General features: G+C 34.1%; 1 protein-coding gene across 5 annotated transcripts in view; it reads right to left on the bottom strand.

Moving 5' to 3' along the window:
- The window catches only part of BRAF (B-Raf proto-oncogene, serine/threonine kinase), a 181,606-nt gene that overhangs the window by 17,775 nt on the left and 146,441 nt on the right, over positions 1 to 17,390 (bottom strand). For 4 of the 5 annotated variants that reach the window (XM_079150111.1, XM_079150108.1, XM_079150112.1 and 1 more), the window contains 3 exons: positions 9,980 to 10,026; positions 9,067 to 9,185; positions 5,036 to 5,167 (listed from right to left, as the gene is read on the bottom strand). In XM_079150111.1, the coding sequence (XP_079006237.1) occupies positions 5,036 to 5,167; positions 9,067 to 9,185; positions 9,980 to 10,026 (298 nt within the window). Of the gene's footprint in view, positions 1 to 3,218; positions 3,299 to 5,035; positions 5,168 to 9,066; positions 9,186 to 9,979; positions 10,027 to 17,390 lie in introns of all 5 variants that reach the window. The other variant, XM_079150110.1, reaches the window with a different exon arrangement.

Genomic DNA, 17,390 nt, shown 5'->3' with positions numbered 1-17,390 from the left:
AGTTTCCCTGGCTGGCAATGTACAATGTGTATTGTCACATACCACCACCAGGAAATTTAGTACTGTCCACAACTCCACTGGAAGAAGAAAGCTAGAAGTTCCACATGATAAATGTTCTTGGACTCTGTTCCCATGTATCTTTTCCCTTGGCTGATTTTAACCTGCATTCCTTCATTGGAATAAATTATAACTGTGAGTACAACAGACTCAGAGAATTTTCAGTGACCTTTTGGTCTTGGGGACTATGAAATTCTGCATATAGCTATAATAAAACTCCTACCTTTCCCATTTTAAGTTTTCTTAATATTTACCTCTTTAAAAATATGATAAGGAAAAAGATCAATATTAAGCCCTAGCTCATTCTACTAAAAAAAAAAAAAATCACATTTACCTACAGATATATAAATTAATTGAAGGGCAAATAAAAGTCTAGTGTTATTAAGATACACATTTCAATAAAATTTTATACTGTTTCTATTAATCAAAACTTATTATCAGTTATATATTAAAAATTGTTAACAATGTCATAATTCAGAATTTAAAAAAAATCAACAACCCAAAACATAGAAAAAAATTTTAAAGTTCTCAGTTTAAATTTGTACCCATATTATATGATTACACGAATGGTATGAACCTACATTATTTACAATCATAGAAAGGAAATTATGTACCCCGTTTGTGTACAAAGAATCAAAATGCAGTCTGTAAAAAATTAAAAGCTAAATAAAAATAATAATAAAAACGTAAAAAACAAAATAAATTTGTACCCATATTATTATAATAAGTAATGTGAATAATCAATAAAAAATTTTAAAGCATAGAAATGTGTTACATACAGGGTAGAATTATGTGGAGAGGGAAACAACACTACAAATAGTTTAAAGAAAAAAGGAATCACATCAAAGCTCAAAAAATTAATGTAGAGTTATTTTTTTTAAAAATAAGTGATTGTAGATCAAATTGCTATGGATTTTAGATTTTATTGGATACATTTAATTTTTTTTTGTTCGTGCTGGTGATCAAATCCAAGACCTCAGCATGCTAAGCAAGTGTTCTACCACTGAGCTACATCCCCAGCCCCTGGTATATTTTAAAAAGGGTAGAAGGGTGTGGTGGCCCATGCCTTTAATCCCAGTAATTCAGGAAGTTGAGACAGAAGGATCACAAGTTTGAGGCCAGCCTCAGCAATGTGGTGAGGTCCTAAGCAACTTTAGTGAGACCTTGTCTCAAAATAAAAAATAAAAAATAAAAAAAGGGCTGGGGATGTAGCTCGGTGGTAAAGTGTCCCTCGGTTCAATCCCTAGTACAAACACAAATACAAACACAAAAACAAAAAAACTTTCAAAAGACGGGGTTATACCAGTCTTAAAATTTTAACTGAACACATTGAAAATAACATTCTTAGCAATTACTTAAACTTAAAACTTTTGAGATGCTAATTTAAAGGCATTCACAGAGATGGCAAAAATTTACAAAAACCTGAATTCCAGAAGGGATGTGAGAAAGAAATCAAAGACAAGTCTCATATTTTTACATGCCCCAATGAATTTAGTTTTTGTGGAGTACAAGGCAAGGTGACCTTTGCTGCTGGGGTTGGGGAGCTGAGTGATGATGACACAGCAGGAAGGGAAAAGGATGTTTTTCCTGGATATAATTCAAGAAAATCTTCATGGCACACATGCACAAAATCTATCCATTAGCTTGAAACCTGGGACTGGTTCTTACTTGCAACCCACAATCAGCACTTCTCACAGGTACCCTACCCTTTATCAATCCATTTTCAACATCATTCCCTATATTGCCTCAATAGAACTCTACATTCCACTGGGAGTTCAGGCTGTGCTTTCTTCGTCTTTGAATGTCTGTATATTCCACAGTGCTTTGTATGTAGTAGATATTAAAAAACCTTTTTCTGTTAAAGTAATTTGTGTATTGATTAAGACACTGGTACTTATCATTTCCTGTTTCTGGAGATCCTATGCTTAGAACCCAGGTAACTTGCTATGAGAAAGAACAAGCAGCTTGGAGAGCTCCTTAAGGGAAGGTCCGTGTAAAAAAGTGTGGTCCCTAATCCATGACCCCAACTAGCTGAGAGCTAGCGCCAACTTGTCAGGCATGTGAATGAACCATTTTGGAAGAAGATCTCCTTAACATCCAGTCATGCTGTTCTAGTCAATACCATCTAAACAGATAAACCTTCCTTACTGGGAGCAGCCTGATTGTATATTCATAATGATTTTAAGTCACTACATTCTGGGTGGTTTGTTATACACCAATAACTGGAATATATGTAAAATAACTCACATATGTTATCTATTATTTTCCCTAAAAAGACACAGCATTTCTGTTCCAAGAAAAGAAAGCCATGAGGATATATTCAATATGCTTAGCTTAGATGAGCCCATTATGAATCCCAATTTAGCAGAGAAGCTACGCTTAAAGAGGGAAGAATAGGGAGACCAGAGAGGAAAATGGGATGAGAGAGTAAAACAAAAGAGAAAAAGTGTTTTCTCTGGTTCAGCACTAAGAAAAGTAAAGAAGAAATGGTGTACTACTTTGCAAAGTAATAGAAATGGTCATCTCTCAGACAGCCAAGGGACTTACTTTAGTAAATAATCTGATTTTTAGATCTGATTTTCATAATTGGGAATTAAAAAAAAAAATACATAGGGAGATAAAATGACCATGTAACGTAGATCTTGAGGCCATGCCTGCCAATGCACCATATTGATTTACCAGAGCCCTGCTTTCAATTTTTTTTTTTTTTTTCCTGCTTTCTATTTAAAGACAAAACCTGCTACCTAAGAGTATGGTGAGAGTGCAGAGGAATGGTACCTATACTGTATAGCAAAGAAGCAGTTGTCCCATGGCCCATGGAAAAGAGAATATTATTCTTGGATTCTCAAACAGAGGTCTAATCTTAAAGCCATGGACACTTTAAGAGAAAGTTAAAGAAAATGCAAATTGAAAAGATGAGTGGAACAATCGGGGTTACCTCACTGAGGATGACCGAATTATGCTTTCAAAATGGGGAGTTCCATGGAAAGTACCTTTGAAGAAAATAGGCTCCAGGGCAATGAAGTAGAATGGATAGTAAGAAGAGTACATCATTCTTTTACCTCCTTCTCCTTTAGCAAATACTTAACTTGGTTTCTGGCTGGCAAATTCCAGAGGCTCTAACTATAGTACTAGAAAGAATTAACTAGTAAAGGCCTTACCCTTCTGCTGGTCACTCACTCCTCTCAGAGAGTAAGCCCTTGCCACATCATTTATTATACTCCCATGGAGGACAAAGCACCTAAAATGCCAAGAAGTGGATGAGTGCAGAACTCTGGGATGCTTTTATCCATATTTTGGAGATAGTAATATTAATATTTATTTCCATGTTATAATTTTATTATTTTATTAAAATAAATGGACAGATCTTAAGTTCACAAATTTTTCTTAATTTATAGTCTATGTGATCAATCAACTAAAACTAAACTAAAAATCCCTAGTCCTCCTTCAGGAAAAGCGAACATGGCACAGAGTGTTAAGCTGTATGCTTGAAATACTTTTGTAAAAGATAGAGTATACAATGCTTCCAAATTAGAGACAATTTTGCTAATCAGACTGCCATCATCTAATTGGTCACCTCAGTGATCTAGATCTGTCACAAGTACAGGAAGTACAGTGTTTCAATTATTTTCTTTAGCTAGTATTTTGACCCACCCATCTAAGTTTCATGCAGGCTTAACATCAGACCATCAAAACAGAAGTTCTATATTATTCAACACTCAAAACCAAGACTCAACATTTTAGAGCTAACGAAGTGATTAGAAACACCCAATGGGAATTAAAAATTCAGCTTTATGATGAACTGAGCAGAAATGCAGTCATTTTTAAAATGCTCAAAGCAAGAATCAAGACTCAGATTCAATAAGTGATTCAATAAGAAGGCACAAAGTTCAGGGTAAGCTGGATCACATGATAGTTGAATGAGAAAGCTATCACCAAAAAGAGTTGAGCTACTGAACAAAATAAACACTTAAATAAAGTAACACATTTATACATAAAATCTATCATTTCATTAGGTTGGGAAGTCATGATGAAATACATAATAAGTTCACACTTTTTTGTTTTCATTCTCTGGCTGAGAATTCTCAACATTGGTATGTGTCAGAATCACCTGGGAAGCATTAAAAACAGGTGCTTGGACCCTCCAGTAAGCAATCAGAATCTGCTCTGGTGTCTCCACTTATAAGCAATTTCTCAGGTAATTCTAGTGCAAATCATAGCAAAAAATCTAAATATTTTAAAATTACAGTTTACACTGTCAACCACTGTTTTCTAATATATTAATAGTTTAATGCTGGAATTTCTGTCTCCCTACACATGCTTTTTAAATGCTGAGGTACCTAAGACAATTTCGGTAAAAATAATTCACTTTTCTCGGTTAGTTTTAAAAGCCTATGTGAATGTATTGTGAAAAGACAGAAAATGCAAAGAGCTACATGAAGCTGTATTTGTACTTTTTAGAAGGGAAGGGACAGAGAACAGTAACTCAGGAAGAAAAGTAAAAAAAAAAAAAAGTCCTTATTATAGAAAAATCAAAGCTTGATTTAATAGTCCTTCCATGGTTTTAAAAATAAAATCTTAATAGTTTTAAAAGAATTTGAGATGAAGACATTCATAGCAAGTACCTACTCTGATTGCACAATCCTCAACAGAGTAAAAGGCTTAAACCTAGGTACTGTGGTAGCAGAGATCATTTTTCTACTTGAACTCTGGTCAAGCAACATGAGGTATTATCTATTGTGTCTCTAGTTTTCAGTCACAAAATCAGGAATTTCACTCCACTGCACCAGAATTTCAGAGAAAAAGCCTTACTACATGCTGCTATTATCCCAAATGTGCACAGATTTCTAAAACTGGTCACAAAGATCAAGAGAGTGATCCTTTAGGCTTACCCAAAATTCAACACTCCCTTTCTATAACTAACTGGAGCTTTTATACAAATACTAAAATAAACCCCCCAGAGATAGTAAATATTTACCTGGTCCCTGTTGTTGATGTTTGAATAAGGTAACTGTCCAGTCATCAATTCATACAGAACAATCCCAAATGCATATACATCTGACTGAAAGCTGTATGGATTTTTATCTTGCATTCTGATTACTTCTGGTGCCTGTTAGAACATAAGAAGGAAAATTCTGTAGTTTATTCTTCACTTCAAGTGGATGAAGAAATAAAAGCTACAATTCCCAGAACAATGTTTTATCATTTAAAAACTCATCTCTTATTAATAGTCAAAGAACTAAAACCAATTAAGAAAGATGAAGAAAAAAAACTCCTGCTCTACAGATTCTGAAAGAAGCAGTTTTAGGTAAGATTCTATAACGCATCACTAAGACTTCATAATTATATCAGCTACTCTTCTTTCTGAAGAAAATACCATTACTGTCATTTGACTTCTTCCTAAGACTTACCCTATCAGACTCAGTTTCCACTTCTCATTCCTGATTCAGCAAAAAATAACAATGACAACAACAAAAACTAAACCTGTAGTTCTAAGATGCTTGAGAGTAGGCACAACTACTGTAGTAATTGTCTTAGAACTTAAGTTTTTCCATTGGTACAAAAGGTTTTCCTCATCTGAGGGCACCTCAGAAAATAATGGTAGAATTAAGGCTGATAAATCCCCTTTAAGCCATGGAATAAACATGTAGTATAAACATGTCATGGAAAGTTCATTAACAAAAGCTATAGACAGCAGGTAGATTTAGAAAAAAGAAGATAAAAAGAATCTTTGGCCACTGGTCCTTGGACAAAGAAATAGATCAAATCATTATCTGCTACATTTTTACACATTTCAGTCACTGTATTGTACAACCAGATTTTTTATTTACATGAAATACAATGATTGGTTAACAATTAGCTTAAAAGATTTATTCCTTCATTTGCATCTCCTGTTTGATTTCATTTGCAAAGAATGAAAGTTGCAGGAATATTAATGAAAACATCAATTTGACAGCAAAAGCTTTACTAACTGCAAAAATGGCTGGAAGACGGGAAAATATTCCTGGTGTGGGAAAGGTAGGTATCTCACAAGGAGAGGCAATAATGGCCCTCAACTACAGATGCAAATCAGAACCACTAGTGAAGCCTTTAAACTCATAAAGGCCAGACTACACTCAATCCTAGTAACTTAACATTTGAACCTTGGGGTGGCTCCCAGATGTTATTGTTAAAGCTCCCCAGGTGATTCTAATGTCCAACCCAAATTGAGAACCACTGATGGAAGATCTGTGGGAAAACCTAAAGGGAGTCAAAAGGTGGGACTGGAAGAGAAGACTGCATCTATAAAAAAGATTGCTTTTGTTATACATTCTGTTGATAGTTACTTTTAAGTAATATAGTACAAAATAAACCACTTACAACTTTGATGAAATGAACAAACCAGAATACCAAGAGGCCAGTTATGATAAAGACATAATTTTCAAAGCCCAAACCAATTTTTGCGAGGGACAGAGTATAAATCAGTTGAACTGTCCTTTTAAAAATCAGTTTTATGGGCTGGAGAGATAGCTCAGTCGGTAGAGTGCTTGCCTCGCAAACACAAGGCCCTGGGTTCGATCCCCAGCACCGCAAAAAAAAAAAAAAAAAACAGTTTTATTTCACTGTTGTTGTTGGATGGGTTGATAAACTGTATGCAACCTATTTACAAGAAATGCATAACTGATCCTCAATTTAGTGATTTAATTTGTAAAATTTTCACAAAGATTTCTTTCAAGATACACAAAAAAGAAAGTTAAGACAACTGTAAATAATTCAGAGGACCATATAACATTAGTTTTGATCAAACTTTTCTTGCCTAGCCTATAGTTCTGTATTTGCTTCTGAAGGCAGTATCAACTCAGATTTATTTTACAATGAGGTACAATATTGGCTGTTTTCTTACCTTAAAATTTAGCATAAAGGATGAACTTATCTACTCAGGCATCAACAAAAATAATAAGAAGGAAATATAAACTTTCTGTGTAATAATACACTAAATGTAAAATCTTAAGATTTTTTAGAGTAAGAACGAACTTGGGGACTTGATTGGGCAGAATTCTCCCACAGTAGTTAAAATAAACACATCTTTAAAAAATGTGAATTGTTTGTTTTTTAGGTTCTGCAATTTCAGCACTTAAAATCTGTTTCTGCCCAACATCTTAGGATACACTGCCATTTTTGTTACAGGCATCTACCTTAAAGGTGCCTGAGATTCAGATTATAATTATTAATTAGCCTCCTATTTCTAACTATTAACCATTAAACATATTAAATAAAAATAAAAAAAACTTCGCTAACTGCAATTACTGAATTTTAGAAAGGGCCTCAGAAATTTTCTAGTCCAACCTAACACTGCAGATGGAGAGAGAGGAGGTTAAGGAACCTGCAAGTTAATGGCCAGAACACTAGAATACAGATCTCCTGACTCTAATATTAAAGTCCAATGTCTTCTCTTCCACTTTGCCATTTACCCTAATTCCACGTACTGTCAGAAGAAATCATAGCTTGATTTAAACCTGGGCCAATCTTGATAAACTTGAAATCCTACCCTGGAATTCTCTCGGGCATTGCTACATACAGTTTGAGGAATTTAGGCAAATATAGCTTCAGAAGCCCTTCCAACATTTTTGTGTCCCAGAAGTTTTAATGCATATTAAATTATTTAAAGCTTAAAATTACACTAAGACTTCTGGGATATCTATATTCAGCTTACAGCTGCAGTTTCCAAACTTTCTGGTCCTAGGATTTGTTTTCATTCTTAAAAATTATTAAAGACCCTAATCTTTTATGTGGATTGATTCTGTGGCTTATTTATCATATTAAAACTTAACCAAGAAACTGTTAAAATAGTGACTAATTCATTTAAATATTAAAAATAATAACCATTAATGTCAACACAGAACACCCATTTTTAATAAATATTTTCAAAACAAAGGTTAGTGAGAATAGTACTATGATTCTCTTTAATATCTGGCTTAATAGCAACCAGGTGGATTCTATTTGCTTCTTTATTCACTCTCCTTTTGTTCTTGCAGATCAAAATTCAGTATGTTGCTATGTGGTGTTTTGATTGGAGGATAAGAAGAAAATTTGGTCTCACAAAGGGATTATTGTAGTCTATCCTTCTCAAAGGTCTTATGAACCCTTTTGAGAACCGCTGATTTACAGCATGATTACTATAAATTCTGAGGGGCACTGGGGATTGGACCCAGAGGCACTTCACCACTGGGTTACATTTCCAGTCCTTTTAAATTTTTAAATTTTGAGACAGGGTCTCCCTGCATTGCTTAGAGCCTTGCTAAATTGCTGAGGTTGGCTTTGAACTTGCAAGCCTACTGTCCGTCTCCTGAGAGTTGCTGGGATTACAGGCCTATGCCACTATGCCTAGCTACAACTGACTTTTTAACTGTCTACTGCAGTAACTGCACACAAGTTTTGTTCTTTTCTTTTAGAACCTCTATGTCTTTTCTACAAAGCGGAAATAAGGATAAAGAGAGAGAAAATAAGTTGAACATATGGCTAATAGTTCAAAATTTCCCAAAATTTCTCTTGCCTTTCCTCTCCCAGCTGCCCCAATAATTACATAGTTCTTTCCATTTTGAAGGAAGTAACTTTCCAGTTTAAGCTTAAGAAAGGACTGTAAAACAGCCTCTTTGTTAAAAGGAACAGTTCTCTTAGCAAAACCATAATAATGGCTGCAAAACACACCTGCCTTAAATTGCAAACCTATTTTTTAAAAACAGTGCACACAGGACATTTTGAACACAAAATATTTTTAAACAGACAATTCTGAATAAAATTTAAACATTGTTTATAAAATATATTTTTGTTCAAAATATATTGAAACTGGCTTTGTACATTATTTTTAAAGATAAAAAAAATTAAACTATTTACATAAAAACATTGATTTTTGCAAATACTGGGAGCTATGGAAATACTATAGTTGAAAACTACAATGACTTTCTAGTAACTCAGCAGCATCTCAGGCTCCAAAAATTTAATCCATGGAGAAACAGCCTCAATTCTTACCATCCACAAAATGGATCCAGACAACTGTTCAAACTGATGGGACCCACTCCATCGAGATTTCACTGTGGCTAGACCAAAATCACCTATTTTTACCGTGAGGTCTTCATGAAGAAATATATCTGAGGTGTAGTAAGTAAAGGAAAACAATAGATCTCAATTCTCCTATTACAGCAAACATTATGAAAATTTTAGGTAAGAGATCTAGTTTCTGTTATTCTGTAATATGTTATTCTTTAAAAAAGTGCAGTACTTCATATTTCCTAAATTTGATAAAAATGTTTTAAACAATCATTAGTTGTATTTAACCTAAGTAACTTGTTTTTTAAAAATTTGGGGGCTTGAAATGTACAAGGATGAGGTGAGATGCTTTCCTAAGCCTTCAGGAGCTCTAGGAACTTTCCCATTTGATTTTGGTCGTTTAGGCCCAGGTATCCTTTAGCGCTGCTGGAGAATCTATAAAGGCTCTTTGCTGGAATAAAGATGCCAGCAGGCAGGGTCTTAGCCTGGGCTTAGGGAAAAAGAAGAATTGTTTTTCTCACCTCACTGTTATATACTTTAGAGTCTTTAATTAGATCTGAACTACTACTGAACAAGGGCAGAGGACTGAAAGAAACTAGCAGATAGCTATAAAACTAATGTTTTATGGTGTGGATAGAATGTAAGCAAGCAATTAAAAAAAAGCCCTAATATTATGAAGACTTTTGACAGATTTTCTTATAGTGCTCAATCATTCAGAAACCAAAACTGGTTGTTATATCCTGCTCTACTATACTCTCATGCAAACTGATGTATTAATTTTCTTTACAGTGTACTGAATTTAGCATGAAACTGTTTTTACATAATGTGAAGACAAAATGCAGAAGAAAAAGTCAGGATGTTTTCAAACTTCGCGGACAAATTTCAGGAAGGATACTATTACTCTTGAGGTCTCTGTGGATGATTGACTTGGCGTGTAAATAACTGAAAAACAAAACATCATTTTAACCTGAGTAGGGCTAAAGGACTCTGGCCTTTCAGAATCTACAGAACATACTTAGGGGTATAAAGACTTATTTAGAATCATGATACAATTGAAATCTGTACATTGTTATAATCTCTTTATACATAAATTAGACTATAAATGAATTTAGGATTATAGAAACATATTACTATTATATACAGCCCAAATCTTGTTTTATAGTCAAAGATTTCACTTTATCTTTCACTATTACAAATACAAACCTTTCAACCCTGTCAAGTCTACTTATTCATTTCCTATAAATACACCTTTACATTCGATGCTTCCCACCTGCATCCATCTCTCCAAAATCAGCTTCTATTTTTCACTGATTTAAACTTGTCCTTTAAGATGGAACACCTAAGTGAAACCTTCCTATGACAAACCCAAATGAAAGTGATCTTTCATTCAATTTATATAGCAATTATAAAATCAATAGCTGAATTCATTTTTTAAATGTGCCTATGTTTGCTTTCTATTTAGAATATAAACTCCACCATAATATGAAAGTTTGGTAAATTACAACTATTTTTAAAGGTGGTATGATATATTCTTAAAGGACCTTACTGAAACTAGTGAGGAGCAGACTTCCTCTATATAATGGCCACAGTGGATCTATTTTAAAATTAACTTAAAGTTTAAATTATCTATGTTACCACCAAAAATTGCTTTAGTTGTGTTCACTGAGGGAAAGGGCTCCGATTAATTTATTTCCACTTATCTACATTGCCTAATGGCCTTTCATGTATGTTAAGTATTCAATACATGTCAGTTGAATCAACTATAACAGGATACATAATACTCTAGTCAAGTTTAATACTGGAAAAAACAGATAAAACTTCTAAAATCTAACAATGACCATAAAGAAATAAGTTCTGCTTTAGAATAAGAATTTAAAATCCAAATAATATAATCAAAATCATGTAACACTTAAAAATGGAAGATTTGCAAATAACTGAGATTTTTCAAGTTTTCTTGTCTCCATTTAAGCTTCCTTATTCTCCCAGACATCAGGATTTTAAAACTAGGTTTTTGGACAAAATTTTTTATTTCAAGTTGCTATTTATCCAAAGTAACCCCTTCTCCAATTACTCTCTAAATTTACACTATTTCTTTCCTTTACAGCATTTATCACAATATAAAATTATCTTGCCATGTAGGCTCAGTGCTGTTCTGCTACATTACAATATCACTCTTCCACTGAAAGAAAATGTGATGTTAATTATTGGTACCACTTGCTTGAAAAGTTCTGCAGTGACATAGAAAGCTAAAATCAGACAGAGATAAACATGTTCTAACTAAAAGCTTTTTCAAGATGAGGAGAACTTGACACCATAAGAAAGAAAGGGGGTAAATGATGATGGTGGTGGTGGTGGTAGGTCAAAGAGACCCAGGGTCTAAAGCACAGCAAAGGTGTTGGTCTTTGAAAGTGGTTCCTTCTCCTGTGAGATGGAACACACAAAACCAAATGGGAGATAAATATATGAAAATGGAGGCATGATGAAGTTAAAAGGAGTGAAGATAAAGGTGCTTTTATTTTATTTTTAGGGGCAGTAGAAGAGATTGAACCCCAGATCTTGTACCTGCTAGGTGGGTACTCCACCACTCAGCTACACCCCCAGTCTGATAAAGGTGTTCTTGATGAATGGTATCAATCCTTCCAACAAATTTGATGCAAAGCAACAGAACCAGAATAAAACACAGAAATGTACTTGGAGGCTTGAGGAGAGAAAATTTCTGTCCAGGAATGTACTAGATAATTAACAAAATATAAATGTGATTGTTGAACTAGTGATATTACCAGTAGAAGCTGGACAGCATAAATGTATTGGAGATCAAAGTTGCAAATGGCCGCAACCTGAAATAGCATCACCATGTATTTGTGTAATCCTTTAGGGTTTACAAATTGCTTTCTTAATTTTTATCTCATGTAATAATTCTCTTTCTATAATATTTCTGTAACAAAAGTGGCAAAAGAGAAAAGTCCAGGTCTGTATAATGAAAGGCTGGAAAGAAAAGAAACTATTTCCCCAACTAGAAAAATGGGATGAACATCACACCCCAACCCTATATAATATAAAGTTTCACAGTAATTGTACCATAAATGATTCTATATAGGCTGACACTAAAACAATTTCATAGGCAATGACCCATTATAATGGAAGATGCAAAAAATAAAACAAACAAACAAAAAAACCAAAACAAAAAAACAACCAACCACATTGTTGAGGGACAGGTAGGGAATAAGAATAAACTGACTTCTGCTACAGAAGTCTATCTGTTATTTAGGATAATTATACCGGGCATTCCTCTGAATTTTTTAAGATGTTAAGGAGAACATTACAGGTTTACAACAGTATTATGCATTTTCAAAATCACTAGGAAAGACAAACATGGTATCAACTAAATATCATAGTCTCTTGATAGAATTCTCTTAGGAATCTTCTATCTTGAAGAAAAAGCGTCCACCAATAGAATCATTTATTCTTGGATCTGCAAAATTATCTAGTAAAATTTGTTTTCTGTATACTCCTTTTAAGTTCTTATCTAAGATTAATTTTTTCAGCATTCTTTTTAGAGCACAAGATGATGCCTCAAAGTAAGTGAGCATTTAAGATTTGATCTAACGCAAACTAGAGTGAGAGTCCCATTTTCATCTGTCCCCCGTGGTGGGCATAAAAGATTTAAGAGAGCCATTGTCACTCTATGGACTCCTAAGATTATGTTTAATTAACATTAGAATTACTTTTCTTTAATTGCTCCTATAAAATGCTTCCTCCTCCTATATTTGTATACTTTTCCTTACACCTGGGTGAAATTTTATAGTTTGTAGATATGGCCTAAAAATCTCACATTAAACTTTTAATTTTCATTCAAAATAGGTTCTAAAAGATCAGCATTCTAATGATGCGCTCATCTACGTTACTGCTAAATATGCTCATCATATTCATAAGAGAGGAATGACGACAGAAATCTTCCAGCTTGCTATCTTTAGGTATGACTGTTTATTCAGTTGTGAACCTAGTTAAGTCCTGCCATTTGTGTTCCATCTCTTGATTTTATCTTTAAGAACAACGTGAAAGCTGGGTGTGGTGGCTCATGCCACCAGTGAATGGAGGGTACTGAGGCAGGAGGATCACAAGTTGGAGGCCAGTTTTGGCAATTTAGTGAGACCCTCACTCAAAATAAAAAATGAAAAGGGCAGGGGATGTAGCTCAGTGGTACAGCACCTCTGGGTTCAATCCTTAGTACCAAAGGAAAAACAAAAAAACAAAACCCAAATTCAAACCAAACCAGACTAACATCAAAAACTAAACCAAACCAAAAAACAGGAGGAATATTATTCAAATGCTTTGCTGAAATTCAAATACTACAGTACACCATCTGGCTGATTTACTGATCTAGTCTATTTGTGAAAGCTTCTAGGTGCATGTTAATTGGCTGCAATTTTCTTGTATTTTCAACTATTTTTAAAACTTCAGACCTGGACTAAGTAGACACCTACATTTCAGCCCTCTTTCATCAAATTCTACATATCCCACAAAGGCTTATCAAACTTCAGTTAGCAAGCTGACTCTCTGACACCCTAGCCATCCATGGAAAACACAAGCTGACTCTCTGACACCCTAGCCATCCATGGAAAACAATCTGTCACAACTAGCAGGTGTGACAGTAGTTAACAGTGTCATATACTCTTCCTTCTACTTTGATGTCTTCAGTTCCCTTGAAAATCATGATGTGGAAAGTGAGCAAGATTGAAGGGAATGACAATCTGCTACTTCACTGCAGTCAGGAATCATTTATCACTTTAAAAATAATTAAAATATCTAATAGGTAGTTTCTAGATTTTTCAGTTGTGCTTTATAATGACCTAAATTCTATTTCACTTTCATTTCTTTTAGATTTCGCTCTTAAAAAACAATATTTGAGGTATAGTTTACACAAGTGATTAAATTTTAAATGTATAATTAAATGAGTTTCAACAAATATATACTATTGTATAATAACCAGCCACAATCAATACAAAGAATATCCACCACCCCAAAAGTTTCTTCATATATTTTTGCAATTAATAACACCCTCCCGACTCTCAGATGACCATTGTTAATGCTTTTTGTCACTGTGGATTAGTTTCACCTTTACAGAATGTTGTATAAAGAGAATTATATGGCTTCTTTTGCCCTGCAAAACAATTTTGAGATCAACATGATGAAGTGTTACATAGCAGGAATATACCATACCTTACCCATTTACCTGTTGAACATTTGGACTTTTTTTTTTGGTTTTCAGTAATTGTGAATAAGATACGGTAAATGTACATGCATAAATCTTTGTTGTTGATTCATGTTTTTATTTCTTTTGGTGTAGGTAAGATTAGAATTGCCTATTTGGTAAGTTTAAAAGACGCTATCAATTTGTTTCCCCAAATGGTTGTCTTATTTGAAATCCTTACCAGTAATACATAAGAGTTCCAGGTTGTTCTTCATCCTTGCCAACACTGGGAGTATTGCCAGTTCTGATTACAGGGACTTTGATAGGTGAAGTGCTATAGCACTATAGTTTTAATTTGCTTTTTCCTTATGTCTAACTATACCAAAATCTTTGGGGGCTAGGGCTGTAGCTTAGTGGCAGAGCACTTGCCTAGCATGTGTGAGACATTGAATTTGATCCTCAGCATCACATTATAAAATAAATAAATAAAATAGAGGTATCATCTACAAGTAAAAAATTTTAAAAAATCTTTGTATGTGCTTAATTTTCCATTTACATATCTTGTTTAATACAAATTTCAAATCTTTTGGCTCTTTTTCAGACAGTCTTGAGCTGTTGGCTGGCCTCAAACTTGCCAGTAGCTGGGATTATAGACACATGGCACATCCAGACTCTTACGCCCGTTTTTTTCAGCCGGCAATGTTTTATTACACAGCTGCAAGAGTACTTTATATGCTCCAGTCTTTTATTAGATGATGTGTTTTACGAACATTCCCTCTAAGTCCATGGCTTATCTTCTCAATTTATGAAAAGTGTCTTTTGAGGAACAATGGTTTCAAATTTTGATGAAATCCAACTTATTAATTTTTAAATTAATAAGTCCTTGCTTTCTGTGACTTAAGGAAATCTTTCCTAACATGGTGCGTGCCTGTAATACTAGTGACTTGGGTGGTTGAGGCAAGAGGATCTTAAGTTGGAGGCCAGCCTCAGCAACTTAGTGAGGGCCTAAGTAACTTAGAGCTTGTCTTAAATTAAAAAAAAAAAAAAAAAAAATCTGGGGGTGTAGCTCAGTGGTAAAGCACCTCTGGGTTCAATCCTCAGTACTGCTCCTCACCCCAAAGAACTCCTAGCTTATCTTAAGACTACAATAATTTTCTTCTGTTTCTTAAAGAAGGTTTAAATTTTTACATTGTAGTCTCAGGTCTTTGATTCATTTCAAGTAAATGTCTATGTTATGTGTCTGGTAAGGGTTACTGGTTTATGTTATCCAAATAGATATCTAGTTGTTCTAGCAATATTTATTGAAGGGGTCAACTCCAAGAATTGCCTTGGCACCTTGGTAAAAATAGGAAAATAAAAGCACGATAGATATATGGATTTATTTCCAAGCTTTCTATTCTGTTTCATAGATTTTTGTCTATCCTTACCAGTACTACACTGTTGTAAATACTGTGGTTTTACACTAAATTTTGATATCCAACAATACAGATTTTTTACGTTTGTTCTTTTTTTCAAGTGTCTTGACTATAAATTTCTAGGTACTTCATCTCCATATTAAAAAGGTTTTTTGTTTTTTTTTTTTTAAATTTAATACTAGGGAGTGAAGTCGTGTGTGTAGTCAAGTCTGGTTCTTTTATACTTATTGAAGTAAACATTAAAAAAAAATCTCAGCAGATATTTCTTTGGAAATCAATGACATAATCATAAAATTTATAGAGAGATGGGTGCAGGGGCAAATGCTTATAATCCCAGAGATTTAGGAGGCTGAGGTAGGAGTTTCAAGTTTGAGACCAACCTCAGCAATTTAGTGAGACGATGTCTAAAATAAAAAGGCCTGGTGATGTTGCTCAGTGGTAAAGCATCTCTGGGTTCAAACCCCAGTATCACACATTCAAAAAACAAAAACAAGAAAATAGAATGACACACCCCCTCCAAAAAAAAAAAAAAAAAAAAAAGAAGAAGAAGAAGAAAAAAACAAGCTGTGAAATTACAGAAGAGTGAGATGGTAGCCTGCTGATCGCCAAAGCCTCTAATACACTGGGTATAGGACTATCTCTTCCATTGGGTATTATTCATGTAATATGTGACTTGACTACCTGGGGTTTTCACTGCCCCTGTTGGCATTAAGTGCTTTGCTTAGGAGATCTGAAGCTACCTCATCTTTACCTGCAGAAAACTTTAAAACCTTCAGGATCTGTTTTTGATTTTATTCTTTTTCATTGTCACCGTGATTCATATTTTTTACTGTCATGAAAGTGAGGCATAGTTTGTATATGAAATCTTCAGAGTTCACAACTATAAGATAATCTCGTAACTTCAAATACTACACATTCAGTTTCTAGATGGAATTATGGGGACACATGTTCTGGTTTTCTGGAGAGAGTCAATGCCTGCCTATTCCTATTTTTCAGCACACCCTATTTTTGTCTAGAATAGCAAAAACCTTGCTATTCTTTCTTTTTTTTTAAGTTTATTTCAAACATTCACAAATCGCAAACATAAAATCAGAGGCGACATTTGTTTATTTACAAAGCAAGCTTTCTCAGTGGAGGAAAGAACACTATAACAAATATTGCTGGAACAACTGGATATTCATATAGAAAAAAAAAACTTGATGGATGCTTCATAACACAAAAAATTAATTTAAAGTGAACTGAAGACTTAAAAGCAAAAACTATAGCACTTCAATAAAATGGAGAATCACTACCATACTTTTGCACCCATGTAGCATTTAAAGAAGTTTTCAGAGTATTTGCTAGTGGTTTTATACCTTCACTTGTTTATTTGTGAAGCATGCAAAAAGTCAACAATTTCAATTATGCAGATGGGAATTTATGAGTCCAGAGAACTTAAGAGATGTGACCAGAGAGGCATGGCAGAAAGGCAGAAAGGCAGAAAGAGTAAGGGTTTTGGGCACATGGATTTGAGTTTGAAATTCAATTATGTCCCTTAACAGCCATATGACCTTGGGTACATTTTATAATTTACAGATTCTAATCTGTAATAGGGAGGTGATAATGTTTATCTTGCTGGTTATTTCTCTTATTATTTTGTTAACCACATTTAATGGAAGCCCACTATGTGCTGAGCAACAACTGTTCTGTCTTGGAGATAA

This window comes from Sciurus vulgaris, assembly GCF_902686455.1.
Source record: "Sciurus vulgaris genome assembly, chromosome: 8".
NCBI classification, from domain to species: Eukaryota; Metazoa; Chordata; class Mammalia; order Rodentia; family Sciuridae; genus Sciurus; species Sciurus vulgaris.
Note: the sequence above shows the minus strand (reverse complement) of the source record. Positions and strands in the feature narration are given on the sequence as shown.